A 12,561-nucleotide genomic window follows, 5' to 3' on the forward strand; every position below is an offset into this window, starting at 1 on the left:
ATAAATACCAACAAAATCCTGTTCTTAGGAGGAAGGAAAAAAAAGGCAATTTTTCCAGGCTCTCTATTAAATTGATGTAGCAAAAACAAAAAGAATGGATTTTATCATCTTAAAGGACTTCCAGAATTTACAAGAGACAAACAAAAACCACAGTAACCATAATTAATCTTACGTATTGCTTAGAGAAGAGATCAAATTCTCTTTTTGCTTATTACTTAGTGAAGAGATCAGACTGGTGACAGCATTTGTATGAAAAGCTATGTCTGGCCTAACTACGTGAAACTAAGTATCACCGGGTTCCATAATCCTCTAATAAAACGGCGTTAAAAGACAGCAAGACTATATATACTATAATGAAATTCCTTTTGGTCTCCCTAATATCGCTGACATGCCCTTTCTCTCAAAGATTCCCAGGGATGGGGACTAAATGCTTCCCCAAAATCATCACAAGAGCACCCACATTACAGAATGGGATTGGCCTGTGAGGTCCAGTGAAATGCCAGTGCGCTAAATTGCACTTGTTCCTGTCCAACAACTACTAATTTTAAACAAATTATGTAATTTCCAGATGAGTGTAAACAACACCAATTTGTTTTATCATCCTTTTTTATAACTGGGGGGTTTTAGCTGGGGGTTGAGAGGACAGAATAAAAGTATTAAATGTTCACGTCTCTCATTACCCAGTTATCTATCTTATTTGGTTGACGTGACACTGTGCATACCTGTGTCATACCCTGCTTTCCTCCACTTAAACATTTCCCGTGTCTTTACGTATGGTCATAGAACATAATTCAGAAACGGTACGTAGCTATTGCATAGTGTACAGAGCGGGTTTCTGAACCATCCCCAAACAGTGGATCTAGTTGTTCCAATTTTACCCTCTTGTAAATAACACTTTGATGAACACCCTGATGCCCCCACCGGCCCTTGTTTCTATTAGTTTGGGTAAGTTTCCAAACCTAAGAGAACTGCGGGGGAAACAGTACGTATTTTAGGGCTGCTGGCTCATCTGGAAAGCGCACGCACGCACGCACCGCTGCAAACCCGATGAGCCGAAACTCTCATCTCACTGCTATTAGCATGTTTCCCTCTGGTTATAAAATATGTAAAATGTTTTAATTATTGTCTGTAGTTCTTCATAAAAAGTTCCAAGTTCCTTTTTCTGCCTTATCTACTGAGGTCTTCTGTTTTCTCATTGTTCTGTCCAAGCCCTTTCTTTATTAAGAAAATTCTTTGCCTTTATTTCTGACTGAATTTTCCCTGACATCTTATTTCATTTATATAATTTTTCCATGTTCAAGTTTCAAATTTTGGCAATTCTTTAGATTAGTAAAACCATTTTTACCCCTTAAAACTTTGCATCTTAAAACTAAACATATTTAATCATACGTGTCATAAGATCATACTGAATATGCAATTTAGTAAACAGCTTCTCTAAAACCGGTTTATAAATAGGTCATAAATCCAATCATTTAAAACTCAGCACTGTTACGTGTAAATAACACAGGACCAGTTGTCACCATGCTTACCTGAGAGAGGCAGGCAGTGATTCCAAAAAAAATCTGACATGATTCTGGAGAAAAACCATTTACTCTGTTTTACAGTTATTAAGATTCCAATGAAGTAAGATGAGTGCAGCCTGTATTTCACTAACAAACATGTCCTACATGCCCACCTCCCTCCCACTCGACCCGTTTCGGAAAGAGACAGACAAGCTGACCAAAGAGTGCAGGCAGACTGGGAACAAGGAGACAGCACAGAAAGACCCGAGAGGTTTCCTGTGAAGTACATTTTCAAATGCACTTTCCACTCTCTCCAATATGTCATCAATAAAGCGGGCACAATATATCACGGGGGAAACTTGCCCTCCGAGAGCTAGCTAACCACATACCCGCATACAAACACACGTGCACGCACGCGTGCACGCACGGCACAGCCATTTGCCTAAAAGCACACTGTACCTCACGAAGTGAGAGTGAGGGTGGAAGCTGTGCAGTGGGGGGCACTTCACCAAAGGACGTGAGTCCGTCTCGTGGCCACCACCGACTGTGAACGTCTGCAAGACACCTGAACTTCACTCCCCCTTCGCTAAAACCATGTCACAATGTGTCACCCCCAAGATCCTTCTGGTTCCTAAAGCTCTGCTCTGTCAAGCCCATTCAGAATGCTTTCTGAGCGCTTTACATGTGCCAACACGGGACACAGAGCCATACACAAAAGCAGACATGACCTCTAGGTGCCTTTCCTTACGACCTACTCAAAGCCAACAATGACGTTTTTGAAAAATCTGGAAGTCTAGAATTCGAAATGAGTCCAACTATTACTTCTCTTTCCCTACAGGAGAAAAGTACACCTCCAGAGGTAGGTGTGTTAAGGACAAATAGGTGAGGTGGGAAATGCTACTGCGACTCGGACGTGTCCTCAACAGGCCGCTGAGATGTGCACCGCAGACGACCTCAAGGCTGCCTGCCTGCAGACGCAGGGTGGACCCGACCTTATGCCTTCCGGGCACCATTCAAGCTCCCGCCTCAGCTCAGGGACTCTACTTCCAAAGGCCGGTGGAAACAAAGGCAATCCAGAGTGTGTGCTCCAACAGGAGTCTCGGGCACCCCCTTTCTGCCCCTGAAGCTTCTCTGGGATGGGCAGGGAAGCTCTCCAACAAGACAACTTAAGGAACCCTGGCGTGGAGAGTACATACACGATCCAGAACAGGCTGAACTGGCCTCTGACCTTCAGGAACATCCCTCCCACTCCCAGGCCTTTTTACCTGTGTTTATAAAGAAAACAAATGCCCAAAAAAAACAAAACAGGAACCAGTCTCTACACTGCGGATGAGAAATCTGAGTTTTCATTCAGCGTTGCCAGGGTTCTACATATCCCCCAAGAACTGCTCACAGGAGCTCTTTTCTGTTTACTCGAGGCCCCTGTAAGTATCTGATATAACAAGACGGCCTCACCCCTCACTGATCCGATGAGTGACAGAGGCACTCGCCAGTACCACCTGGCATAGTTGCACAACAAAATAATTCATGACGTGTGCCTACCGACTTAGAATTTTAAATTATCCAGTCTAACTAGACACCACAAAACGATGTGTTTCAGAGACAGGAAAAGGAGGTCCAGAAAAGGTGACTGCCCGCGATCGATCACACAACCAAGATGTGGAAGAACTGGGACTCGGGCCTCCGGGTCCCCGCCTAGAGCCGCTCCCAGGGCTGGTCCCTTTTCCCACGGGTAACGGCAAGCATCAGGTCCATAGAACTGGACAGGATGGAAACCAGTGGGACAGGGGTGCACACACACGATCTGTGCCCAGTACTGCATCCACTCCTCACCCCAGAATCACCATCTCCGTCTTCGTTTGTCCCACCCCATCCCCCAAAAAAAAGGATACGGCAGAAGAACTCCACACTGGACAGACAGAATGACCCAGGAAGGCTGGAAGAAAAAAACATAAAGTCAAATTAAAATGTTTCAATTTTTCATCAAAATGACATTGTTTCGCTACTTAGTGTAACTCTTGGAAACCAAAGGCTGTTACTACTGACGATGAAGCACCCAGATAGCAATTAGGTGTATTCAAAGACTCGTTATTAACGCCCAGCCCAAAGTGAAAGCCGAGTTACAGAATAAAACACTACCAGGTCTTTAGCAATTTAAATCCCAGGGTGGCTAGAAACTGACCCCCCATGGGCAGGGCCTAAGGACCCCCCACCGCTCCCCCTCTCAGGTGTGTCAGCCCCCCTACGTGCCCTTCTTGATGAGCTCAACTGAACCAGGTCTAAACTTGTGACTTTTTTCAGGAAAGCCACAGAGACACAATGTTAGTAAATCATAGAAGGTAATCTTTTTAAGAATTCTAAAACTCAAACTAATTATAAAAACTAAGGTTAATTACTACACCTTTTGGGGGTAATTGATATTTTTGAAAAATTACCATCCCTTACATTTCTGTATCTGATTTTGAAAATTACGTTAATCATTACACTGCTAGTTCTGCTTCACACAATTCTGTGAAAACACAGCAACGAGCCATTGAGCCGCTGACGTCCTGAATGTCACCAGCTGAATCACGCACACACTCATCACCCATCCCCACGTGACAGCCACTGAGCCTGTGCCTGCCTGAGACACACGGAGCAAGGCCCTGGCGCTTTAGTGTTCACTCTCAGGCAGCCTGTATTCCAAGCTAGTGACCTTCCAACTGTTTTTGTCACGTGCACCTTAAAAGAACTGTAGAAAATGAAGTGTTCTGGGTGATACCAACACTTTTTTAGCGTAAGTTTTAGCATAAGATCTGACTGTTTCACCTACTCTTTGAAAGCACCCACTGCATAAAGCACGCCCAGCGGAAAGAAAACACGAAGCCACGGTGCCGCCATGTCCCGATCCAGACAGCGGCAGGGCCGGCGGCACAAGGAAGCCGGCCTGGCCACCCCGCCCGGACCCTTCCGCGTTCCCAACACCTCCTGTGGCCCAGCTTCTGCTCACAGGCCCCCCACAACCCCCCCCCAGGGCTGAGCACAGGGTGGCCTTTCGGAAACCCTTCCGTCTTGCTAGTGATCCCTCCCATTTCGCCCAGGACTTTCCGAGCCTGGGGCCATGCGCTGTCACAGGGTTTGGATGGATGATGGTGGGGCTTTTCTGGGGGAGTCGGGGCAGGGCCGGAGTGTCCTCAGGAAGGGCACGTAAGGAAGCAGACACGCAGGAAAGGAGCTCACGACCATCCAGGCAGCATATACCCTGGCAGGGGTCCCTCTGTGTCCCTGGGGAGGGATGAGCATAGGACTCCCGGGTAGAGACGCTGGGTAAGCCGCTGTCACAAAGCCCCACAGAGCAGTCACCCCAGGCCCCCCACTCAGGGGTCTAGACAAAAGTTCAAAGCAGTACAGCACACTCATAATGGAAAAGCGTAGTAACGAGGAGCTACTTATCCCAAGGGCAAATACCTATATAAAAATAAACCCACTGCACGTCAGTGTAATTAACACTTCCAATGATGCCCCACGGCCATAGAGGAAAATATTTCCATTAAAACAGTTGTTTTAACAGTCTCCGTGCCTAAAGAAGCAAGTTTTAAACATCTGTAAAACTCAAATATGTAAAAGGTAGATGAACTGTCAGAGCGCACAAGGTCGCCTGCTTTTTAAAACACATTTGTAAAATTTAAGACTAAGGGAGAGGCCCAGGGACGGTGCCTCGGGGACCAGGCCTCTGCCTCCAGCGGCTGCACACAGCTCCCCGTCAGCAGCCCCCAGTTACGAAGGCCTGTGAGGAGCAAAGGCCCCTGGGGTCTCCCAGCACCACCCTGCGGTGAGGACAAACCGCTGGACCAGTTCTGAGAAATCCCATCAGGCTGCAACACTGTCGTCCTGGGCAACAGGTGCCGCCACAAACTCAAAGCAGGCTGGGACGCAGAGATGAAATAATGTAAGAGGACGCCGGGGTTCCTTTTAAAGTCCTACAGCCAGGGGGGCAGGGGAGTAGGAAGGGGGGTATTAAGGCAGATTGGGCAAACGGTGCTAACTCCAGAAGCTCGGTGCAGCCTGAACACTGCCCGACCTCTCTAGAAATATAACTTGGTGTAAAATAAAGGAGACTCTTCGTTTGGCTCAGAATTTGAGTGAGGATTGGTCACCCTTCTGAAACGCCCTCACGGCTGACGACCCCACCTGTGGGCTAATCTGCACTGTGACAGTCACACGTCCAGTGATTCAATACACAGCACACCTGCCGGCTTCTGCCAGCCTCTGGTGTAGTTGGGCCCAAGGATTTACATACTGCAATGCATACTTACTTCTATTTACTTTCCTTTTTTTTTCCTCCTTTACAATTTCAGGTTGAGCAATTTATACATAAATATAAACATACGTGTATATGTACACGAATATTTTAAGTTACGTGATGTTACCTTTCATACAAATTTCATTTCAGGGGGAATGTGTTACAAAAGGGGGCTTAGGGTCACCACTGCTGTGGGGGCCTGGCAACCATGACGTAGGCCCCCAAAATGTGTTAGTAAGATTGTTCTTTTAAGGTTCATATGAAATCTACACAATCAATGTGCAGTCACCTTGATGAGACGGTAGGTCCCAGGCTACTGTGTGACAGAAAGAAGGAAGGGGGGACCCAGGGCCAGTCCCTACAGCTAGAGAAGAATGGGAGGAAACAGAGACAAAAACAGCACCCCAGGAGAGGGTGTGGCACACAGCCCAGTGCTTGTGGCAAGTCCCTCTTTCTCACAAAGTGGCATCAGGGGCCGGGCCGGGCCACCTGCAGATGTCCAGTGTTCACAGAGGCTCTGCGAGCAGAGGAGTGAACTGGCCACGCTGAAGCAAGCATTCTAGTACAGCAGCTCAGCACTGCGTCCCTCGATGCAAATTACGTCACTCTGACAGACGTAGCGGTCTCTTGAGAGTCTGGCTTAGGACCTTCTTGGGACATGGGTGTGCTTTCCAGTTTATTTTCAAAAATCAGCCTCTAAGCCTGCAAGGCAGAAGTATCAGGTGCCTATGAGATGGGTCTGGACTTCCCAGCAGCCAGGCAGCCCCCTGCTGCCCAGCCTGACGCAACCATGCGCCTTCCCAGGCCTACCTCTGCTGTCCCTGGCCCAGAGTGATTTTCATACTGAGTATTTTTAAGGCAACACGTTTAACAGCATAAAGAAGAAAGGGAAAAAATGGTAGTGGAATAGAGCTAGTTTAAAACACCTGTATGACACAGAAGATCAAAAAATACTGAAGGACCAAAATTACAAAAGCAAATTTTAAAAACATACATTTAATAGGAGTCAACTATCAGCTGCAACAGAGCAGAACAGTATGTAATCAACAAAATTCTGGGCAATCCTCACCCCAGCTGAGGCCCCCACTTTCTAGAATAAACTACCCATAGGTCAAGTTGACAGGCACACAGAATGGCACCAGGTGGACAGTGTTCCAAATGGTCACTGCGACCCCTGTCAGAGCAGCTGAAGAGCACAGCAGATGTGCGACGGGACTGCCTGCGCCTTATCCAGCTGGAAACGAGGACCACGTGTCAGCCTGTGCGGGGCTCACCTCAACAGGGCCTGGCTGGCTCTGGGAATAAACTCGCTTTCTTAGAAGGACACATCCACTTTCCCTGGTTTATGCGAAAGCTGATGGACCTGGGGTTTCCTGCAGAGACCCTGCTGCAGTGCGAGTGACTTAGCCCAAAGGGTCTTCCGCGGACGTGGGTCCCTGAGCTGTGAAAGGGGCTTTCTCTACCCAGCAGCTTCCCACGCAGAGCAGCACCTCAGCAGACGCTGAGAAGGCGACACTAGGACTTCAGTGCCTTGCGTTCAGGGCAGACGGCAAAACACACAGTCAGGTTGATACCGACCTTCACGACGGGCAAATCAAAGACTTCCCGCGCTTCTCCGACCTCTGGGTTGTCCCCATCCTCGGAGATGATGTGCGAGGCCAGGGCGCTGTAGGACACTTCCTTCGCCTTCCCAGCTTTCAGGAGCTGCGTCACCTTGAAACACAACAACACACATTCACACGGGAAACGCTGCATTTCATGCTCGGCTTATACACATTATCGTGACCGAAGAAAACTCCAATTCCAATTGTTCTCACCTAGGACTGACAATAACCTTTTCCTGAGTCACATACAATGCAACATTTGGGAACAATGAAAAGCAGCCAATCTTGGTTCACTGACCAAGGAGGCCACTGTGATCAGCTCCCGGGCAGTGACGCTGCCCTGAAGACAGAAGAACCAGACAACCAGAACTCAGCACCGTGGGCTGAGACAGGGCTCGGGGCTTGGGAGTGGGACACTCAAAGAGCCCCGACAGCGGGGGAACTGCAGGCGTCTGCGTCAGGTCGCTGAGGGTAAAGCTGGTCTCCTTAGGTTCATGGTACGGATGGCGCTCTGAGGATGTACTGTGTGTGAGCAGGTCCTTCCACACTCCCAGGAGTTAGGGAGGCAGAAATACGTGCACGCTGGGCAGGGAGGGCACTCATGCACCGGGCGAGGCAGCATGGACCCAGCCACGGACGCTTTCTTCTTGTGCTACGCAAAAACATCTGCACCTTATTCTGACATAAAATACGGAAGTGTCCCTGGAGAGACACAGGCGTTTAAAGCAGGTAAGTGGCATGAGCAGGTGTTCTAGGAAGATTACTGTCAATGTAAGAATGGACTGTGTGGGCTGCATGTGTGGAGCCAGGAAACCTGTGAAGAAACAGCTGCAATGACCCAGGGGAAGGGCAGGTGACTGAAGGAATATCACAGGGACAGGAAGGAGAGAGACGTGAGAGAATGAGCAAGACGTGGTGACCGCAAGCGAAGAACGAAGTGCTGGGGGACACGGCACTAGAGCAGACGCGGAGCAAGAAGGAAGGCTTTCCGTGGAGGGCAGGTCCTTCTTTGGGCACCACGTGGAAAACCTGGGTCCCACTGGAGGGGGGTCAGCAGCATGTTAGAGATGGCAGCCCGCGCTCGCTCCCGGGGTGCAGAGTGGATGAGAACTGCAGTAGCGACCTGAGGAGCAGGTGGGGTAAGCAGAGCCCAGGGGGCGGTGTGCCCACCCGGGGCGAGGGTGCTCATCTACCTGTACCCACCAGTGGGACAACCCCTTAAGAATGTTTTACCCACCATCAGTATCTATGAACTGGAACAGGTCAATGAGAAAACACTGGGCATAAACCATCTCAATTCCTTTCTTCCCCGTGGCCTCCAGGCAGCTTTAGCTTCACCCATCCATTCAACCTGTGTCGCAGAAAAGCGCACGCCTGCTTTCATGTACCGTACGGTCTGTGCTTGATTCCAATGCCTTCTTCGTGAGCCTTCAGATGTCAGTCCGTTCCGTGAGATGTCAGTCTGTTCCGTGAGATGTCAGTCTCTCCCGTGAGATGTCAGTCCGTGAGATGTCAGTCTGTTCCGTGAGATGTCAGTCTGTTCCGTGAGACGTCAGTCTGTTCCGTGAGATGTCAGTCTGTTCCGTGAGACGTCAGTCTGTTCCGTGAGATGTCAGACTCTTCCGTGAGATGTCAGTCTGTTCCGTGAGACGTCAGTCTGTTCCGTGAGATGTCAGACTCTTCCGTGAGATGTCAGTCTGTTCCGTGAGATGTCAGTCTCTCCCGTGAGATGTCAGTCTCTTCCGTGAGATGTCAGTCTGTTCCGTGAGACGTCAGTCTGTTCCGTGAGATGTCAGTCTCTCCCGTGAGATGTCAGTCCGTGAGATGTCAGTCTGTTCCGTGAGATGTCAGTCTGTTCCGTGAGACGTCAGTCTGTTCCGTGAGATGTCAGTCTGTTCCGTGAGATGTCAGTCTCTCCCGTGAGATGTCAGTCTCTTCCGTGAGATGTCAGTCTGTTCCGTGAGACGTCAGTCTGTTCCGTGAGATGTCAGTCTGTTCCGTGAGACGTCAGTCTCTTCCGTGAGACGTCAGTCTGTTCCGTGAGATGTCAGTCTCTTCCGAGAGATGTCAGTCTCTTCCGTGAGATGTCAGTCTGTTCCGTGAGATGTCAGACTCTTCCGTGAGATGTCAGTCTGTTCCGTGAGATGTCAGTCTCTTCCGTGAGATGTCAGTCTGTTCCGTGAGACGTCAGTCTGTTCCGTGAGATGTCAGTCTGTTCCGTGAGACGTCAGTCTCTTCCGTGAGATGTCAGACTCTTCCGTGAGATGTCAGTCTGTTCCGTGAGATGTCAGTCTGTTCTGTGAGATGTCAGTCTGTTCCGTGAGATGTCAGACTCTTCCGTGAGATGTCAGTCTGTTCCGTGAGATGTCAGTCTGTTCCGTGAGATGTCAGTCTCTTCCGTGAGATGTCAGTCTGTTCCGTGAGACGTCAGTCTGTTCCGTGAGATGTTAGTCTGTTCCGTGAGACGTCAGTCTCTTCCGTGAGATGTCAGTCTCTTCCGTACGCCCACGAACCACAAAGCCTCCCCCATTCTGGTACACGACACACAGGCAAGCAGATGTGTGCCCTGGCCGCTCTCTGCTTCCTTTCAATGACCAATTACTGACACCACAGCCAGCCTGCCTGCTCGCTTGCTCACATCCCATTTGCTCTTCACCTTCACCCCATTTGCCCAGCCTCTTCCAGCAACACTTCACTGAGAAGACGCACAGCTACGCGGACTTGGAGGATGCCCAGCCACTAACCCGTCCAACCCCACCTCGGCCGGTTCATCTCATCACTCTGCTCCAGACAAGCAGTGATCTCCCTGACACACCCCAAATACATCGACGCCTCCTTTCCACCTAAAGGAAACCATCCTTCACCCTCTTCTTAGCTTCTGCTTCTCTCAAGACCCCAAAGAAACGACAGCTATGCTGACACATTTCAGTGCCACATCCCCCAGCCCCCACCACCCTATGCTCCAATGCCTCCGCCGGCTGCGCCACTCGCTGCCCACCAGCAGCACCAATGACACCCATCGTTGTGTCACATGCAGTACCGAATCCAAAGCCAGACACGTACTGATAATATTTCCAACGCGTGTCCACTTTCTGAACCCATATTTATCAGATTCAGAGAATCGGATGTGCTGGCTCTGAACTTCTTAGGAAACGTAATGTTTCAGTTCCAAGGGGTTTGCGAAGGACATTTTTAAGCACTTTGACTTGATTCGTGGTTCAGCAAACACGGCTCCAGATCAGCTTGTTCCAGGTTTTAAGGAGCATTGGGGTGGAGCCCCCCGTTAGAGCCAAGTCCTAAGGAGAGGGGGCTGAGAAGGGGACGTGGTCAGTCAGCCCCTGCGGGAGCGGAGGCCCCTCGGGGCAGCACCTGTGCGCGCAGTCGCTTCCCCCGAGGCTCCTGTCGCAGGCGGGCCACCCGGGCATCCAAAGCCTGTCCTCGCTGCTCAGGCCGCCGCCCACGCTGCTCGGGCGCCGCGGCCACAGAACCACGCGGACAAACTTTAAGTCAGGGACCCGCGCGAAGATCACCTAAGGGGACACTGAGCTGAGGTCGTTCCCACCGCGTCACAGCGACACTGACGTTCGGGCAAACGTGTGACTTGGAAAAGGCTCCGGAGAAGCCACACCTTCCCGCAGAAGCCCACACTGCACAACAACTCCACGTGTCGCGTGACGGGGCGACCCGAGTCTCCCCACGTTTACCGTGTCCTTCACCCAAGTAGGAAACTCGGGGACCCGAGTCGCTGGTGACCTGAGCCCTGGTCAGGCGCACGCAGGCGGCGTGGCGGCCTCACGTGGGGCCCGGCCACCGTCCCGTCAACGCGGAACGCGGGCCCCGCGCGAGCTGCGGCGGCCGAGGTGCCCCGCCCGGACCCGGAGCCTGCGGGCGGCCGTCGGGACCCCGCCCGAGACGGGGGGCGTGGGGGCTGCGGGCCAGGCCCGCGGGGGGCGCCGTGCACGCGGGGAGTCTCCCCGGCCCCCCGGGCCCCACGTGCCGCGCCGCCCGCCCGGTGGGCGCACGAGGGTCCCGCACGGCCCGCCGCCCCGAAGCCCTCCCGGCGGCGCCCGTCCTGCTGCGGCCCGAGCGCGGGGAACTGCGCGGCGCGCCCAGGCCGGGGGGGGGAACCGGGGACACCGGGGGGGGGACACCGGGGGGGGCACCGGGGGGCCGGGTCCGACGCCCGCGCCCGCAGCCCAGCGGCGCGGACGTACCTGCGGGTCCAGGTCGCCCACCGCGTAGAACTTGACGTCCCTGAACATGTCCTCGGGGACCCTGGGCGCCGGGTCCGACATGGCGGCGGCGGCTCCCGCCCCGGCCCGCGGGGCCCGGTCCCCAGCGGCGCAGCCCGCGCGTCCTCGGCCGGGAGCAGCGCGTCGGGCCCAGTCCCCGGCGCCCCGCCCGCGCGGGGAGGCCCGAGCGCGGGAGCCCAGCGCGCCCTGCGGGCCGCACCATCGCGGCCGCCAACGGGGGGGGGCGCCGAGGGCCGGGCCGCCCGCCCTCCCCTCCCGCGCCTCCGCGGCCGCCTGGGGCCCCGGGACGACGGGCACCGCCAGGCCCGCTCCGGACGCGCGGGGCCCGTGGCCACCGCTCCCTCACGAGTGGGCCCCCGAGACGCGGGGAAACGCGCCTCCCCCTCGTGGGGGCCGAGTGGGTCGGTCCCGGCAAAGACGGGAACGCGAGGCCCCGCCCACCAGCCCGGGCGGCCGCTGGGACGGCGCCTGCGTGCGGCGAGGGGGCGGGGCTACGAGGCGAGGGGCGGGGCGCCGGCGGCGATGGCGGCGGGAGCGGGCTCGGCCCGGGGTCGCGGGCGCGGAGGGCCTGGCCTCGCCGGCGGCTGCCCGACCGGACGCGAGGGAACGCTCAGACCCTGCGGCCGAGGACGCTCCCGGCTGAGGGCAGGGCGCCGGGCCGCGTCGGGGGCGAGCGCCGCAGGCCGGCGGAGGCGCCCGGGTCCCCCGACCCGGCCGCTGCGTTTCTCCCCGTCATCCCGAACCCACTCCTGCCCGGACCCGGGCCCGGACCGTGTGCGTGAGCCCCGCCCGCCTCCCTCCGGAACCCCTGACGACGAGGTGATGACGTCGCCCCGCTCTGACGTCATCCCGTGCGCCCGGCTCCTCCCGGGGGCGACAGTCGGCTTGGGGACGGGAAAAGGAAGGACGGGTCCGGCGCA

General features: G+C 53.7%; 1 protein-coding gene across 4 annotated transcripts in view; it reads right to left on the reverse strand.

Annotated features, from left to right (window-relative positions):
- The window catches only part of PAXIP1 (PAX interacting protein 1), a 36,844-nt gene extending 25,058 nt beyond the window's left edge, over nt 1–11,786 (reverse strand). For 2 of the 4 annotated variants that reach the window (XM_081038504.1, XM_081038503.1), the window contains exons 1-4: nt 11,603–11,786; nt 7,363–7,497; nt 3,395–3,438; nt 1,530–1,593 (exon numbers count right to left, since the gene is read on the reverse strand). In XM_081038504.1, the coding sequence (XP_080894630.1) occupies nt 1,530–1,593; nt 3,395–3,438; nt 7,363–7,497; nt 11,603–11,683 (324 nt within the window). In that variant the 5' untranslated portion in view covers nt 11,684–11,786. The remainder of the gene's footprint in view (nt 1–1,529; nt 1,594–3,394; nt 3,439–7,362; nt 7,498–11,602) is intronic. The other 2 variants (XM_081038505.1, XM_081038506.1) reach the window with 2 other exon arrangements.
- Between the last annotated feature and the right edge of the window lie 775 nt (nt 11,787–12,561).

Source organism: Rhinolophus hipposideros (assembly GCF_964194185.1).
Source record: "Rhinolophus hipposideros genome assembly, chromosome: 25".
NCBI lineage: Eukaryota > Metazoa > Chordata > Mammalia > Chiroptera > Rhinolophidae > Rhinolophus > Rhinolophus hipposideros.